Source organism: Hyperoodon ampullatus, assembly GCF_949752795.1.
Source record: "Hyperoodon ampullatus genome assembly, chromosome: 14".
NCBI classification, from domain to species: Eukaryota; Metazoa; Chordata; class Mammalia; order Artiodactyla; family Ziphiidae; genus Hyperoodon; species Hyperoodon ampullatus.
Genome location: NC_136927.1, coordinates 39,952,824 through 39,970,356, shown reverse-complemented (window position 1 = coordinate 39,970,356; position 17,533 = coordinate 39,952,824). Strand labels below are relative to the sequence as shown.

Genomic DNA, 17,533 nt, shown 5'->3' with positions numbered 1-17,533 from the left:
AGCTCACCCATGGTGTGGCCTCAGCACACCCTCCACGACAGCACAGCCACATTCCAAGCTGATCACCAGACAGCACCTCCCATCTGGATTAGCGTAAGAGTCTCATAACCCATCTCCTGATTTCACCCCTCCCCCCATAACAGTCAGATCAAGATACTTCTCTGCCCACCTTAGCTGCAGTAAAAGCCGCAGATCCTCAATGGCCTGTACCATCTGCCCCTCCCGTGGCCTCTCTGATCTCATCTCCTTTTACTCTCTCCCTTGCTGGCTCAGCTCAGCCACCTGGACTCTCTGCTCTTCCCTGAACGTGCCAGGCCAGCTCCTGCCCCAGGACCTTTGCACCTATTACTACCACCCAAACCACTCTCTCCCCCAGATATACACATGGCTCCCTCCTTCCCTCACCTTCTTCCCATCTTTGCTGAAATGTCACTTTCTCAGTGAGGCTTTCCAACGACCCTATTTAAAACTGATGTCTCTGTGACCCTGCTCTCCCAATCCCCATCCTTCCATAATGCTTATCAACTTCTGACATAGTCACGGATTTCTATGTTCATTATTTGCCCACTCCCTCTAGAATATACAGAGATTTTAATTTTTATTGCTGTGTCTCCAGGGCCTAGAACAGCACCTAACATCAATAAACACCTGCTGAATGGATGACCCATAACGTCCCCACTAGAGGACGGAACCAGAATGCGCTGCTTCTCAATCCACCACTCCACCACATGCCCAGCCACATACTCCGCCCTTCAACCACAAACCAGCACCTCCCACCCGCCGCACACTGACCTACAGCACCCTGCCACGCGTCCTAAGCCACATTCCAAGCACATTCTGTACTAAAACATATACACCCCTTCAGCACAGCCCTCACCATGCCACACTGCACACTGACTACAACAGGATCCACCAGTCAACTCACTGGCTGGTGGGACCCCACAGAACCATGATGTAGCCCCTGCTACACCGTGGTCCAGCAGCATCCTCTCACCTGGGATCATGCTAGAAATGCAGCATCTCAGGCCCTACCCCAGACTGGCTGAATCAGAATCCACAGTTTAATCAGATGCCCAAGAGACTCTGTATGCACATTAAAGTTTAAGAAGCTCCGCTAGGCTGCATCACGGCACCTGTAGCGTTGGCTGGGCAACGACAAACTGCGGAAGTCACAGCCCCCTCCATCCAAAGTCCAACAATTCATGCATTGCATCATCAGATCCTTCATCACACAACCAAACGATGCCATGACAGATACAACTCAGCACCCAAATTATAGCCCTTTATAAATAGGGTAGCTTACACAACAACCAATTTATTTGAGACACACTGCTGTACATGAGAAAAACACCCTGTGCTCTAATATATGTCTCTAAAGAATCCAGTATGTTCCTCAGCACAGTGCATTGCAGCATCCTATTTGACAGCCTTTCATTTAATCACTCATTTATTCAGTAAAAATGATTAAGCACATGTTATGTGCTCAACCTTATGCTAAGCACCGGGATCCAACCCTGAAAAAGACAGTCGCAATCTTTTAGTCTCGCCAAAAAGATAGACCTTACACTGAACAAGTAATTACGACAAAGTGTGATGAGTTTGTTGATGGGACACTAGCAGATGATCCCTACTCAGGAGTCGATAAGAGCCTCCCTGCGTGGGTGACGGTCTACCGATTTGATGAGGAGGAAGGAGGGAGGCACCAGGAGGATGGGGGATGGAGGGAGCATGGGAAGGCTTTGGGGTTTCCAGGTAGCTGGCTCCACGTGGGGAAAGCCAGGAAGGGAAGGGAAGGCACTGCATGTTTGAGGAACTGAACGACACTCAGAAATGCCAGTTCTCGAAGTAAGGAGTCTGGGGAGGCAGCAGAGACTGGACCTGGGGACACTCTAAAAGCCATATATGCTAAGGAACAATAGACATTATCCCGGGGCTGGCAGAGAGCCATCGGGGGGCTTTAAGCAAGAGAGTGACACGATCAGATGCACGTTAAAAAAATTACTCTTGTACCCGAAACAATACATGAGGCTAATGTGTTTCAGTAGTTTCCAATGCTACTCTGCGAAGAGCTCTTGCCACAATAAACGAGAACGACTTTAAAAATCCATTTAAAATTATTTTAATGAACCTCCAATAATAGCACCCTTCACTGATGTTTGAATATAATCCTCTGTTATTGCCCCATGTTTTTTCTTTCTCTTGCTGCACTCTATTTAATAGCATGCGTGAATCAGGAACACTGACAGATACATGCATGCCTTTTAATATCCCGCGAGGCACATGGAACTCTGCACACACTCACCGCGGGCCTTTCAGAAGGTGTGGGGAAGGGGAAATGTGAAATCCGGGGGGGGGGGGAGGGGAGGGTGCGGGGGGAGGGGCTCTAAGGCTGGCAACTGCTGTGTGAAAGGCATATGCCCAGATTGAATCAGATGAGTGGGTGGTGTATTCATTATTATGTTTATTTCTAATTCACCCTAAGAAAATCAAGGGCAGTGCCTCTTCCCCTCAGAGCTGGTTGTAGAACATCTTGAAGTCTATAGCCCAGTCCAGTCACTGTACGTTGAAAGTCACTGTTAAACCCACATGAGGCATTTCAAGACATTGGCTGGTTGGAAACCATATCCAATATAGAACAGTTGAAGGATCCTGTAGATCATCACTAACTATTGTAATCTTTTTGTATTATCAATGATAAGAACAGCTTATTTTTCCTGAGCACCTCCTCTGAGCCAGGTTAAATATTCAAAGTATTTAACCAGTCAAAATGGGCTCTGGTTGTCAGTAGCCAGTACTAACCGGCTAAACTTCAACCTGACTTTGAGTGATCATTATCCTAGAGGTTATAAACTGACAGCCACATATGGTTCATGGGTGTGTTTTATTTGACCTGATTTGTGTTTAATTTTTAAAACTTGTTGCTGACATATTTATAAAAATAGTGAGATTTCATATGAAAATCCCAATGAGGATGGAGCAATGCAGAGCCTGCATCCCCACAGGACCAATCTGGCTAGCCCAGTGCCTGGCTCATAGAAGGTTCTCAGGAGAAGGTAGCTATTATTATCATGGATAATATAAAAAGAATACAATAATTAGTAATAAGCCACAGGATCCTACAACTGGTCCACTGGAGATGAACACCCACCGAGCCCTTGAGAGCCACCAGCTCCCCTGTCTGCCCCTCTCCCCACTACTCCCACCTCCCTCACTGACATTACCTGCCTGGCCTCTGTAGCTACCTGTTCCTGGAAGGTACCACCCCTCACTCAGACTGTGTGAGAACCAGTGTCTTCCTCTTAAAGAGATTTCTCTCCTTGCCACATTCCTTTGGCCTCTGTCTAGCTTCCCTCCCTGAGCAATTTTTTTTTTTTTTTTTTTTTTTTTTTTTGCAGTACGCATGCCTCTCACTGTTGTGGTCTCTCCTGTTGTGGAGCACAGGCTCCGGATGCGCAGGCTCAGCGGCCATGGCTCACGGGACCAGCCGTTCCGCGGCATGTGGGATCTTCCCGGACCGGGGCACGAACCCGCGTCCCCTGCATCGGCAGGCGGACTCTCAACCACTGCGCCACCAGGGAAGCCCCCTGTCTGAGCTTTTGACCATGAACTCCACAGCAGTGATTCCCAGCCTGGAGTGTTTATCAGATTCCCCTGGAGAGCCCCACCGCCAGGGTTTCTGATTCAGGAGGTCTGGGGCAGGGCCTGAGAATTTCATTCCTAAAGTTCCCAGGTGATACTGCTGGTCTGGGGACCACACTTTGAAAAACCACTGCTCTACACGTAAAGAAGTAACCTCAAATGTCAGTGGCTCAATGCCGGTGGGGATGGGGGCATTTGCATCTTTCCTCTGGCCAAGTGAAGAGAGATCGGTCCACATTTTGAGACCTCATGAAGAGCCCCACAAAACCCAAATGGGTTGTGTGTGCCACCTTCAAGTTCCCAGTTTCCTGAAAGGAGAATCCACTCTTCTCTTCCAGATTGCTTTTTGATCTTTTGTTATATAACAGAAGTGATGATTCTGCCTATGACATGCAGGTGTACACATGAACCCCAAGTGTACACATGGACATTATCTTAGGGACTAGCACCAGCAGGACTCAACACTGTTCTGCCCCTCAAAGACTCTGCGCCCAACACAACGACCAACGTGTGACACGCCGCTAACAAAAATCATCAATACCCCAGAGGGCCTACTGTGTACCGGGCACGTACTGAGTGCTTTATGCATTATAAGCCTCCTGTGATGGAGAAACTGTTATCATCGCTGTACTACAGACGATGCAGCAGAAGAGCAGAGAGGGGAAACGACTCGTCCAAGTTGTCCAGATGCAGAATAATCAAGGGATGGTTTGTTGGACCCACTGTATTCACTGAGGGTCAGACACTATTAGGAATATTACGCTCAATCCTGTGTCTGTATTTTAAGATGGATGTTGATTACCTGGAGGACAACAGGCACCCGAGGTGATCTCACACGGGACATGCTTGCAGGTGGAGGAGGGGCGTGCTTAGCCTGGAAATCACAGGATTCAGGAGTGTAAGGATGTGCTACAGAGAAAGAGGCTCTGGTTGATAGAACAGGACCCAGTGATGGCAATTCTGGGGAGGCTGATTTGATATCAATATACATGTTGGCAACACTTAGAAGGACCACAATGTGGAACTGGCTGCCTCTAAAAGGACCCTGTATCTGAACACCAGGAAGTGTCCAGAGAGACACAGGATTCATCAGGGATGCTGTGATTCTAACCATTTGGGATGCGCAGGACTGGCGAGATGACAGAAGCAGCTGGGAGGCTTCCTTAAGCTACATGTCCTTCGCCCCGGGCATCCTGGTTTGCCTCTAACGGAGTCAGACTCTCTGAATCCTTGCCTCCTCAGACACTGGCTGAGTGACCTTGGACAGAGCACCGAACCCCTCTGTGCTTCCATTTGCTCTTCCATTACATGGAGGCACTTGCATAATAGGTTGTTGTGAGGATTTAATTAGATGCTATGTGTGAAGTGTTTAATATGGCCAGATAAGTGGCCAAGAGATTAATAATAATGGTATCAAAACAAGCACCATTATCACTGTCATTTTCTTCATCTTAACATCTGAGACCCTCACAATTTCAGGTTTCAATGACAATGTTTATGCTCACTTTTCAGCCTCAGTGGGTAGTTTTACAACCCATAATAAAGTCACCAGGTCTCCGCTGTACTTAATCTAACAAAGAAATATCCTCCCAGTAGAACCACGGTTCCGATTAATTCAGGGGTAAACTCCTCCTCCCTGCTGAGTCTTTGGAGATGGAAGCACTACCGTGTGCACACAACTGCAGGAAATGTGAGACCTTTACTATTCTATTCTGACAGTTCTCTGAGAGCTATATCTATGCCCAGAGCCTCCAGGAGGGCTACCAGCACGTCACTCATTCTGGTTCGCCTTGGGTGGGAGCTGGCTGGTGGTTCTGTCTTCTTTACTGACTCAGATGGAGTGTATATTTCAGAATTAAATTTAAATACTGTTGAGATAAACAGCATGCCCTTTTCAACGTCAGTATGAAGAGAAAATGACACAGTCGAACCAAGGAAAGAACGAGAGCAAAATTAGATTCTTTATCGCTGTCCAAGAATGGATCTGAACTCTGCTCACCCGAGAACCACTCCCCAAACGTTGCCAGCTCAGACAGTTACAATAATTGAATCGATAAAACAAAAACTCGATGTCCATGGTCTTTCCCACATTTATAGAGGCCGTGCGGATGGAAATCTCCGTTTTTGTACCCACTGCCTTTGAGTATAAATGTGAGCACTCACAGACCGAGGTCCACCCCTCGGAGGACAACGAGGGCACACGCATCGGAGAGAGAAAGAGCGTGTTATGACGTGGACCCAACAACCAGAGAGAACGGTTTACTTACGGCTTTCGGCTTATACGGGGGTTGAATCTCTTTGCGTTCAAGTTTCTCCCAGTCAATATACCGGAAAAACGCGTGCTCTTTGATGTCACGTTCACCTTCAGGTCCACAACCCAGACGTTTGCCCGGATGTTTGGTCATCAGCTTCAAAAGAAAGAGAAACGTGGAATTTAATGAATTTCAGAACAGGAAACGTGGGACTCTCAGAAATGATCACTCCTATGAATTAGGGAAGACAGCGCGAGGAAGAGTCCCAACTAATCTTTATTTTTTGCTTTTCATCCCAGCAGTAATTTCCTAGCCAGGTCTTTTTTTTTTTTTTGCGGTACACTGGCCTCTCACTGTTGTGGCCTCTCCCGTTGCGGGGCACAGGCTCCGGACGCGCAGGCTCAGCGGCCATGGCTCACGGGCCCAGCTGCTCCGCGGCACGTGGGATCTTCCCGGACCAGGGCACGAACCCGTGTCCCCTGCATTGGCAGGCGGACTTTCAACCACTGCGCCACCAGGGAAGCCCCCTAGCCAGGTCTTTCTAATAGGAGGACCCGACAGTAGTGCCTGCTGCCCCCGGTCCCAGAACAAGATCCCTTATGGTTAATCAAACTTCAGCCTGAATGTGGCCCTGAACTTCAAGTTAGAAATGTCACATGATTCATTCTGATTTACGAATGAGGTTTACGCAGTTACTGATGCATTTAATGAGAACAGTTTCAATATCTTCAAATTCCCCTCCTGCCACCACGAGGAAACTGGAGTTTGACCAAAGCAAAGGGCACGTTCATTCAGATAATATTTGCATTTCTCAGTAAAGCACTTGTGAAAATGACAAGTCAGAAGAAAAAATATTAGTCAAATGGACCCAAGTTTCAAGTAATTACTTTCCAAAAGCTCATTAAATAGTCAAAACCTAGCCCAGCTCATTTCTCTTGTATCACACATTACAGTAAACTCCGCTGAGGTTTCTTTGGTGTCCCATTTAAATTACTTAATTATCAAAACCCTCCATCTTTGGGTCTCTGAGCCAGTGCTAAATAACAAGATGAATAGATGCTCCAAGATGAAACCAGACAGGCTTCCTCTTGTAAATGAACCCAAAGCAGCATGAAAATATCTTTGATCTGAAGACTTCAGCAAATGCACAGAGAGTAAAGACCGAGGAATTGATGATTAATTAAAAAAAAAAAAAAAAAATCGGCAAGAGGCCATCAAAAGAAGAAACAAAACAATTGGAACATACAAGACCAAGAAGCTTCCCCATGAGCTACCTGACGCCAAGTAGCTCATGACGGTACTCCTTAGATTTTTGCCCAGGGCTTCAGGATTATGGGGGAAGGGATGAATCCAGCAATTCACACCTACTCTGTTGTACATTTAGCTCAGCCTGATTCTTGCTACAGATAATTTGTCATCAGAAGCTACCCTCCTACACACACACACACACACACACACACACACACAAGCACATACTTTCCCTATATGCTTTACCTTCCAGGGGAAAAATAACTGGGCACTTAAGTTCTAAGCTACTTCTTTATTTATATATTATATGCCTGGCCTTACCTGATTCTCACAATAACCCAGTGAGCTGGGTGTATTACTTTTTACCATTTGAGTGACAAGGCAACTGACACAGAGAGTAGATGGCAGAGCTGGGACTGGATCTCACCTCTGCTGACCTCTGAACCTTGAGTTTTTAGAGAAATAGATTACATGTGGTTCCCCAGGGATATTTGTGGCCTGGCTTGGTCAGGAAAAGTTTATGTAGGGCAAGGAAATTGGGCCAAGCCTTGACATTTGTATAGGATTAGGATGGCAGGAAAGAAAGGGTTATGAGGTCTTGGTTAGCACAACCAGTAACCCTATCAATAACGGCTTCCGTGTCCTGAGCACTCCCTATGTGCCCAGGCTCTGTGCCAAAGGCTTCTCAGCTGTAACATATCACTCTTTCATCTCCACAACAACACTTTCAGGCCTCAGAAACTATTATCCTCATTTTCCACATAAAAAAACTAGGTCCTGAAAAGTAGTCACCTACTCAAGATCACACAGCTAACCAGCAGAACTATGCTTCGAACAGATCAGCCTGACCCAGAGTCTTGAAGCTCCATCTTACAGTTTCTTCTTGTTTTCACCCTAATGTGTGGCCAATTGGGGCATCTGTCTGCTTTAAGTTTGTACAAAGTGGGAATGGTGATCTGAGCAAACGTATACTAATTTTTTTTTTTTTGCGGTACGCGGGCCTCTCACTGTTGTGGCCTATCCCGTTGCGGAGGACAGGCTCTGGATGCGCAGGCTCAGCAGCCATGGCTCACGGGCCCAGCTGCTCCGTGGCATGTGGGATCTTCCCGGACCGGGGCACGAACCCATGTCCCCTGCATCGGCAGGCGGACTCTCAACCATTGTGCCACCAGGGAAGCCCACTAATTTTTTTTTTTATGGTGGAAAATAGGGTCTTTAATGGGATGGAAAATAGGACATTTTCAATTGCAATGGCACTGTTTTCAAAAACCTAGCTCACTTTCCATGTAGGCAGGAGAATGCCAGGCGAAAGAAAACCACTGCAGTAAACACCCAGCACTAATGCGAGGCTCTGCTCAGCTCCTGCATGCTGAACTCCTGTGCCCAAAGCCAGCCATGCAGACAGCTGGACTTAATCACTCTTCCGATCTCTGATCACCTCCCAGACAGATCCCCTGGGGCCCGCGGTTCAGGAGGAAGCATTTGGCTGTTCACTTGAGCATCACCCCTTCTCTGGAGCATCAACCTTGAAGAAAAAGCCCACACGGGCCTCAGCCGACACAATTCAGAAAGGTCCCCAAACCCAATAGTAAGAAAGTCACCCTCGTTAATCCTGAAGGTTATGGGTCTGAAATTGATAGAAATCTGCTCTACCAGGGAAACTGCTAATTGGAGCTGAAGCTGAATGCAGGTGACCTGGAAAACCCTCTCCTCCATGACCCACTTAGAACCCCAGCTGTCTAAGCAGGCAGAGCTGTGAAGGGGAAGGTCTTGAGCATGTATCGAGCACCTACTATTGTGCCAACACCACGCAAAACGCTTAGCTCTTCTGTTACCTCATTTAACACTCTCCAAAACTCTGTTTAATTAAGGATTAATATTCCATTTTTGGAGATAAACAGAAGCCCACAGATGCAAAGTAACGTGCTCAAGACCATGCACCTAGGAAGTGAAAGGGTTGAAATTTGCAAATGGTCTTGAGCTCCAAAATCTGCCACTTTAAAAATCCCCATCTCGGGCTTCCCTGGTGGCGCAGTGGTTGAGAGTCCACCTGCCGATGCAGGGGACACGGGTTTGTGCCCCGGTCCGGGAAGATCCCACATGCCACGTAGCGGCTAGGCCCGTGAGCCATGGCCGCTAAGCCTGTGCGTCTGGAGCCTGTGCTCCGCAATGGGAGAGGCCACAACAGTGAGAGGCCCGTGTACTGCAAAAAAAAAAAAAATCCCCGTCTCGGGAGATGCAAGCTCAAAACACAAGAGGAGGCTAGCATGTAACATAGCAGTTCCAGAATTAGTAATAGTAGGAGTAATAACCCAAGGGTTTTAGAGCAGAGTGCCAGACTCTCTTCTAAGTGATTTCCTTGTATTAACTCATCTAGTCATCAGAGAACCCTATGTGCAGTCCCATAGGTGTGTCCTCAATCTGTAGACGGAGTTGAACAACTTCCCGGTCATCATAGGGCTAATAATGCTGGAATTTGAACTCACATGGGGATTTTTGTCCAGAAAAATCAGGATAGGAGAGGGCACATTCTATCTAAAGAGACACTGGCTTCCAATTCAGCTGACTGATGTCTTACAGGAATGACGGACCAGGATGGAGAGATCAGATTTTTCAAGAGAAACTGGACAGCTGAATGTTTATGGGAAATCCCCTGATCTTTAAATGTTGGCAATTCTTTTTTTTTTTTTTTTTTTTTTTTGCGGTACGTGGGCCTCTCACTATCGTGGCCTCTCCTGTTGCGGAGCACAGGCTCCGGACGCACAGGCTCAGCGGCCATGGCTCACAGGCCTAGCCGCTCCATGGCATGCGGGATCTTCCCGGACCGGGGCACGAACCCGCGTCCCCTGCATCAGCAGGCGGACTCTCAACCACTGTGCCACCAGGGAAGCCCAAGGCAGTGGTTTTCAAGCGACTTTTTTTTACAATACAGATGCCCAGACTTACTCTCTGGGGTGAGGCTGAGGTATGCGCTTTCTGAAAAAGCACTTCGGGTCATCCTGATGGCACCAACAGGGAGGACCACTGGTCTCCAGGGACTCACCCAGGTCACTGTGAGCACATCCTGGCCGAACACAAGATGCATAACAAGCAATCCTTACCCCAAAACATGTGTCCTGCTTTGTTCACAGGTGCAATTTGCATACATCACAACGTACAAATGTGCGAATTTTTCAGCCATTTGTGGGTTGGGGAGGGAGTGCGGGTTTGGGGACACTCAGTTTGGGTCAACTTATCTAGAGAATTCCTTAAACTCAATACTGCTTGATATTTTCTTAGGACAAAAGTCACACACTCCTAGTATTAACTAAACATGTAGGCCCCAGTGCAGAGTGAAGCTGACGGATTCGTGCCACAGAGCTCTTGTGTACCTTCCCCTGGGTTCCAGCTCTTTGGCAAAGTCTCTGTGCTTCCTACCTCATTCATTCCATTAGCATTCCCCTGTGCTGGCTTAGAGCCTGGAGCCCAGCCAGCAGCAAGATGCTATTGCAGGCAGTCCTCCACGGTGCTTCTGTGCAAATTAGAAAAAAGCTCCCTTTCCTCTGGGCGGTAGCAGCTCTGTACCAGGCTCACAGGCTGGCAAGTGGGTGAGGGGTGGAGTTCAGCCTCCACTGTCCCTCCCCCGCCCTGGGCAAAGCATCCTTGTGCAGGGCACAACCAGCACCCCTGTAGGTGGTGGTCCTGGCCGCAAGCTGTAAGGGGCTCACTCACCCCTTTGCAGATGGCCACAGCTTCCTTGGACATGGACTTTGGATAAGCCACGTTGTGTTCCATGATAGACTGGAAGAGTTCATCTTCATCCTCCCCTTCAAAGGGTGCCTGTGGGACAGAGGATAGGGTGGGAGAAGGAGTCCTGCCTGAACCTCCCCCAACTGCCGCAAAACAACAAGCGCTGCTCCCTGGGGTCCACAGCAAGGCCACACTTCCAGGGAGAAGATAAGGAAAACTGGTGAACAGACTAGGGTAATAACCCCAAGGTCATGGAAGTCGCAGAGGTTCAGATCTGTGAGCTGGTATCAAGCTGACACTTTCTCCTAAAGAAACCATGAGGATGGGGATGGGGGAGGACTTTCCTTACAAATCACTTAAAATTCAGTTACCTGCCCAGCCAACATCTCATACAGCAGGACTCCGAATGCCCACCAATCCACGGACTTCCCATAGGGCTGATAAGCAATTATCTGGAAAACAGAAGCCATCTGTCAGGGAGACTGCAGGTTCTTGCAGCGGCTGAGACTGAATATGCGGTTCTTTTACAATAAGAGTGGAGCATCCCTGGGGGCAGGGTGGTGGGGGGAGAGCTCCTCCTTTGCCTGTCACCTGCCTATTGTGAAAGATTAAATTGGCTGTCACAGTCCCAGATGTGGGTCTCTGTCTAAAAGAGTCAGCAGGGAGCCCAGTGTCCACCCAAGCTATTTCTTTACCTAGGAAGATGGACATCCTTTTGCAGAGATACCCGCAGGCGGGGAAAACATCTGTGGATGTCACATTGCCTTTTTAAAGCACCTAGTATGGTTGTGTTATTTTCAATTTTAATACAGTGAGCGTGGCATTTTAAAGAAGAAAACCCATCTTCGTTTCTCATTCCTAAAGTAATAACATTTACACAACAATGTGAATATATTTAAGGCTACTGAACTGTATGCTTAGAACTGGTTAAGATGGTAATGTGCTTTTTTGCCAAAATTAAAAAAAACCTTTTAAGTTAAAAAATGTAATAGCATTTATTACTCTTTTACTATTTATTTAAAAATATAGATAAGCTACGAGAATGCAATTAAAATCACCCGTAATCCTTTATCAAGAGAGAAATTATGATTGATATTTGGTCTATTTCCTTCTAAGTTTTTTTCTATTAATATATATTAAGCTCTGTGTGTAGGTATGTGCTTTACATAAATACTTTAATGTGGAATTTTAATAAAGTATTTTATTCATTTAGAATTTCCATGCTAATATCTGTACATCAGCATAATCAGCTTTTACCTCTGCATAATGTTCCATTGGATGGATATACCAAAATCTATTTCATCAATACCCAACTGATTAGGTTTCTTCCATGTAATTAGATATCTGGACATTTGTTCAATTTTTTTTTCCTTAAGATAAATTCCTAGGAGTAGAACTGGTGGATCAAATGGTACACATAGTTTTAAAGATTTTGCTATTTATTACCAAATTTCCAGAGCATGGCAAAGTCTAGAACAGCTGTGTGACCATCCATCAGGATGTAGGGGTGTAAAACTAACTGTATCAAAGGGATTAGAAGGTGATACAGCAAAGGTTAAGGGCTGAGGATTGAGGGCCAGACAGTCCAGACTTGGAATCCTGACTGCTGTTTCCCAGCGTGTGACCCTGGGGGAAGTTACTTAACTTCTCTAAGTCTCAGTTTCCTCATCTACAAAATGAAGTTTATAATAATATCTCTGTCATAGGGTTTTGTGAGGATGAAAAGAAATATGTGCCTCTCACTTATTATGCCCTCGAAATGTCAGCTATGACTCAAAAGTTCTCTAATTCGGTCATGGTTTGTTTTACTCAACACATGTGTCTGAGCAACCTTGGCTATAAAGTAACTGTCTGTTTATCCAATTCCATCTCCCACCTCGGCTTCTGCCCTGAAATCAGAGGTGTCCTCTGAGGAAAACTGACCTCAAGGGATGAAGAGAAAGCTTTCTGGGAGAACACCTATTGCAAGTGTTTTCACACTTTTTTTTAATATAAAATCAATTTAATAAGTCAATTTCATAAGTATATGCAGCACACATTTAACTGTTAGGCACTCCATTTTTCTCCATTATTAGGAATAATGCAATACATACTCTTGTATGTCTTTTACTACACGCAGGCACTATTTGATTAGATACAAATTGAATAGAGAGGTGATCAGGTCGTTAAAAATATGAATCTTAAATTTAAGAAGAATTGCCAAATTAAACTCTCAAGTGGCTGTGCTAATTTATGCTCTCAGCGCTTGTGTGTTAGAGGATCTGTGTCCCCACACCCTCAACACTTTTAAAGTACTTCATGTCTCCTTCGATTCTCATGACAACCTAACAAGTTAATCCTTTTACAAAGGGAAATAGAGCCTGCGCGAGGTGAAAGAAGTAGCCGATACACTACCAAACGTAAGGTAGATAGCTAGTGGGAAGCAGCCGCATAGCACAGGGAGATCAGCATAGCACAGGGAGATCAGCTCGGTGCTTTGTGACCGCCTGGAGGGGTGGGATAGGGAGGGTGGGAGGAAGGGAGACGCAAGAGGGAAGAGGTATGGGAATATATGTATATGTATAACTGATTCACTTTGTTATAAAGCAGAAACTAACACACCATTGTAAAGCAATTATACTCCAATAAAGATGTAAAAAAAAAAAAAAAAAAAAAGAGCAGGGTGAAAAAAAAAAAAAAGAAGTAGCCAGAGGCGATGGGGTTAGTTAATGGCAAAGCAGGGGGACACCTGACCTGAGTTTATTCCCCTCACCAGCGGGCTGCGGGCTGTGAGCTGGAGGAGGATGCAGCTTCCCCAGTAACACAAGTCGGGGCTCCTGCTTGCCGGCATCATGAGCACCCGGGAACTTTTGAAAACCACAGATGTGGAGGCCCACCCTGCAGGGATTCTGATTCCATGCATCTAGGGTGACGCCTGGATATCCCCATTTTAAAAGCTCCCCAGGTGACTGTTAAGGGCAGCAGGACTTGTGAACCAGAGATCACTGAACTCATGGCAGATCAAGGAATTGTGTCTGATGTCCTAATCAGCGAAATGATAATAAAGCAATGTATGTCACGTGGGGATAACTCCATTGGGTCCTAATAAAGGATTAAGTGCTTAAAGGATTACTTTCCAATTCCTCAAGTAATATACAAATACATTTACCTGTGAAAAATTTAAACAGTACACAGATTAAGCTAAATTCCCCTTTATGATGGCCTTATCCTCAGAGGTAACCAATGTTGTAAAATCAGTCTGTAATCTTCCAGAGTTTCTATACTTTTGCATGCATATCTACATACTCATAAGAAACATATAGCAGTGTTCTGTGCATTAGTGTTATTTTCCAGAAATGGTATCATATTGTATTTATCATTCTGTAACTTGCTTTTTTTCTCTCAATGATATTTCCATATCTGCATATACAGATGCCTAATAGTATTCCATACTATAAATTATTCAGTCTATTGCCCATCCCTTAATCAACAAACATTGTTCAAGGTAGTGCAGACAGGTGTGCTCTGATCTTTGTAAGGGCTGAACAATATTTCTTAATATGAAATGTAGCACTGTTCCTTTATTGATTGTCTTTGAGGTTGCCTTCCGTTTTTCATTATTTTTTTCTTAAGGTTTTTCTGATGTGGACCACTTTTAAAGTCTTTACTGAATTTGTTACAATATTGCTTCTGTTTTATGTTTCAGTTTTTTTCTTTTTTGGCAGCGAGGTGTGTGGGATCTTAGCTCCCCGACCAGGGATCGATCCCTGCACCCCCTGCGTTGGAAGACAAAGTCTTAACCACTGGACCGCCAGGGAAGTCCCTATTTTTCATTATTAAAAACAGTGCTGCAATGAAGAAAGGACTTCGAACACATATCCTTCCACGTATGGAGTGTGTGTGTGTGTGTGTGTGTGTGTGTGTGTGTTTTGCAAACTAGATTCCTAGAAGAGGAACAGCTTTGGTAACAGAGTATGCAGGTTTTAAATTTAGTGCCAAGCTACTTAGTGACATGGGGCCTCCCATCACCATTGTTACATATGAAGCCTTAACAGTCAAGAAAAGAGGAATTCTAGAATGTCCATCTCCAAGACTCTATGCCAAGCTCTCAGTTCCTTTCCATAAAAATCCAGTAACAGACTGCAGAATGCCACCTTTCTGAGCACCAATTCAGAGAAAAAGGAAGGCTATCATCTGGCACAAATTTTTGTACCATGACATGTTGGGGAAATCCATTCTGCAACTGACCGTTTCCTTTGGGAAGGAACGGGGAGGCGCTAAAATAAATCTTCACACTTTCATTTATATCTTAATCATAGGAAGAAAAATTCTGAGTCTTTTAGGATTTAGCACAACTACTGCATACCTATTAATACACAGATCCTGTGTCATAAGTCAGTCCAGAGAATCAATCAATCCCTTCCTCCCTCCCCCTCCCACCCTCCCTCCCCTGAACAAATGTTTCAGTGTCATAATTAGGAGGTATCCTATGGCCATGAGCCATAGCAGCTTGATGAAGAATTTCACTGATGTGTGGTGGATGGTTCTTTTGAGTTTTATTTAAATTTTCTCCCAAACCTTGATGTATTTTGGGCCTGAGCTTCTGGATGTGTGCTAAGCTAATTTTCATGTGTGATAGCAAAGGAATAATTTAGAGGACAGGAGAAGGACCAGCCTGAGGTTTGCTTGTCAGGCACCCCCTGAACCTTTCCCAGCTCCTATGTGGCCACCTAGGGCCCCGGGGAGACATCAGTACATCAACACAACACAGACACACCTTAGGGGCTGGCACCAGCTCACCTCAGGGGCGATGTAGTCTGGAGTGCCACAGAAGGTCTTGGTTGTCACTCCGTCCCAGATGTTTTCCTTACACATGCCGAAATCAGCGATCTTGATGTGACCCTCAGAATCCAGCATCACATTGTCAAGTTTCAGGTCTCTGTGCAGACAGAAGATTTAGAGATTTAATTAAACGCTATTTATTTCAAGTCAACCAACAGCCACTCATTATGCGCCAGACACTACAGCAGGGGTGTTGGGGGCACAGCCATGGGTACGACCCAGCCCTTGCCCTCCAACAGCTTATAATCTGGCAGGGAGATACAAGGGTGCACAAACCCCTGTGCTTTGCTCTTCCTACAGAGCCAACTGTGCCAAGCGTCTCAGAAGGACACAGTGAGACAGCAGCTCTGAGAAGAGTGATCCACAGACAGCTAAATAAAGGACAGAGCATCCACAGAAGCTTCCTGTATCCAGGAACATCTCCAGAGTGGACCTCTGCAACTTCAGGACCGCTTAACATTTCGTAGGAAGATATGTTTTACACAAAATTTTTATTTTTAAAAAATCTCTGAAGATCATGGAGAAAAAAACGGATTGAGAGCATCTTATTTAACACCAAGTGCCCCAAGCTCTCCTAAGCCAGTTCCTAGGCCATGAACCCAGGAGTTTCTACTGATTCTTTCAACCAAAAAATATGTGTTGCACACCTACTATGTGACAGACACTATGCTTTGAGTGAGGTATATACTATGAACAAGATAAACAAGCATCCTGCTCTTGTTAGGATTAAATTCTAGTAGAGGGGAAAAGACAAGTACCAAGTATTCAAATCTATAAGCATGCTTATTATAGCTTCTGATGGATGGTACGAAGGAAATAAAAAGAATGATGAGATGGACAGGAACTGAAGGAAGTTACTGTAACAGAGTGTCAGGAAGGTGTCACCTCCATGGAGTGATGTCCTAAATGACACGGGCTACACTCCCATTCTTTTATTTCATCCATGTTGATGAGGAGAGTTAGATGTCTGGGGACCCCTGCACACACCCAGTGTATCCGAAGACTCCAATATCATCACACTTTCCTCCTCCCTAAACATTGACTCCAATGTCATCACTTGGTGTTTCAGCATCAATGAGTAGGGATGACCTATGGGCCAGACTTCCGCAATCCCATTAGAAATCCAACTTCCTCAGAGGTAAAGGGATCTACTGTTCAGTTCAGATCTCTCCTTTAAATCATCTTCACTGGGTGGTGGACATCTGTGGCTTCTGCCTATTCTAGCATCCTGGGGTGAGAGCATCCTATTATTCCTTTGAAGAACCACCTTCCCTGATTCTCAAGCCATTCTCAAGCATCCTCATAGTCCTTTGAAGAATCATCTTGCCTGATTCTCAAGAGCCACCTTCCCTGATTCTCATGGTTGGTGATGCTGCTCTTAACTTCTGGTTCCAGGAGTGGTCATGTGGTCCTGTCCCGGCCAGTGGAAATCCTGCTGGTCACAGTGACTGGTTCAGGAATGGCCATGTGACCCACTATGAGCTACTCAAAGCCTCTGAACATCAACATCAGCCCTGGCATTTTCGCTGATACCATCAGGAAAGAGATGAGCTCTTTTTACACTGGGATTGCTCAGGTGGTAGAAAGTTAGTCTAGAAGTGCCAGGGGTCACAGATGGAGAGAAGAAAGCTAGTATAGATAAAGCAGAACCTAGAGAAAGAGAATAAATGCTCATAACATCATTTGAGCCACTGGATCCATCCAGGCCTGAAGTGAGATCTGCCTCCTGGACTTTTCAGTTGTGTCAGCCAGAAAATGCCTCCTTTAATGTAAGTTAGTTTGAATGGAGTTGCTGTCATCATCTTCAACTAAACAAATACAACCTGAAAATATATCCTGGCATC

At 45.6% G+C, this 17,533-nt stretch overlaps 1 protein-coding gene across 2 annotated transcripts in view; it reads right to left on the bottom strand.

Annotated features, from left to right (window-relative positions):
- PRKCB (protein kinase C beta) overlaps window positions 1-17,533 on the bottom strand; it is a gene marked incomplete at both ends in the record, with an annotated part of 309,492 nt that overhangs the window by 20,697 nt on the left and 271,262 nt on the right. For both annotated transcript variants that reach the window (XM_079719618.1, XM_079719617.1), the window contains 4 exons: window positions 5,907-6,047; window positions 10,851-10,958; window positions 11,240-11,320; window positions 15,648-15,786. In XM_079719618.1, coding sequence (XP_079575744.1) covers window positions 5,907-6,047; window positions 10,851-10,958; window positions 11,240-11,320; window positions 15,648-15,786 — 469 coding nt within the window. The remainder of the gene's footprint in view (window positions 1-5,906; window positions 6,048-10,850; window positions 10,959-11,239; window positions 11,321-15,647; window positions 15,787-17,533) is intronic.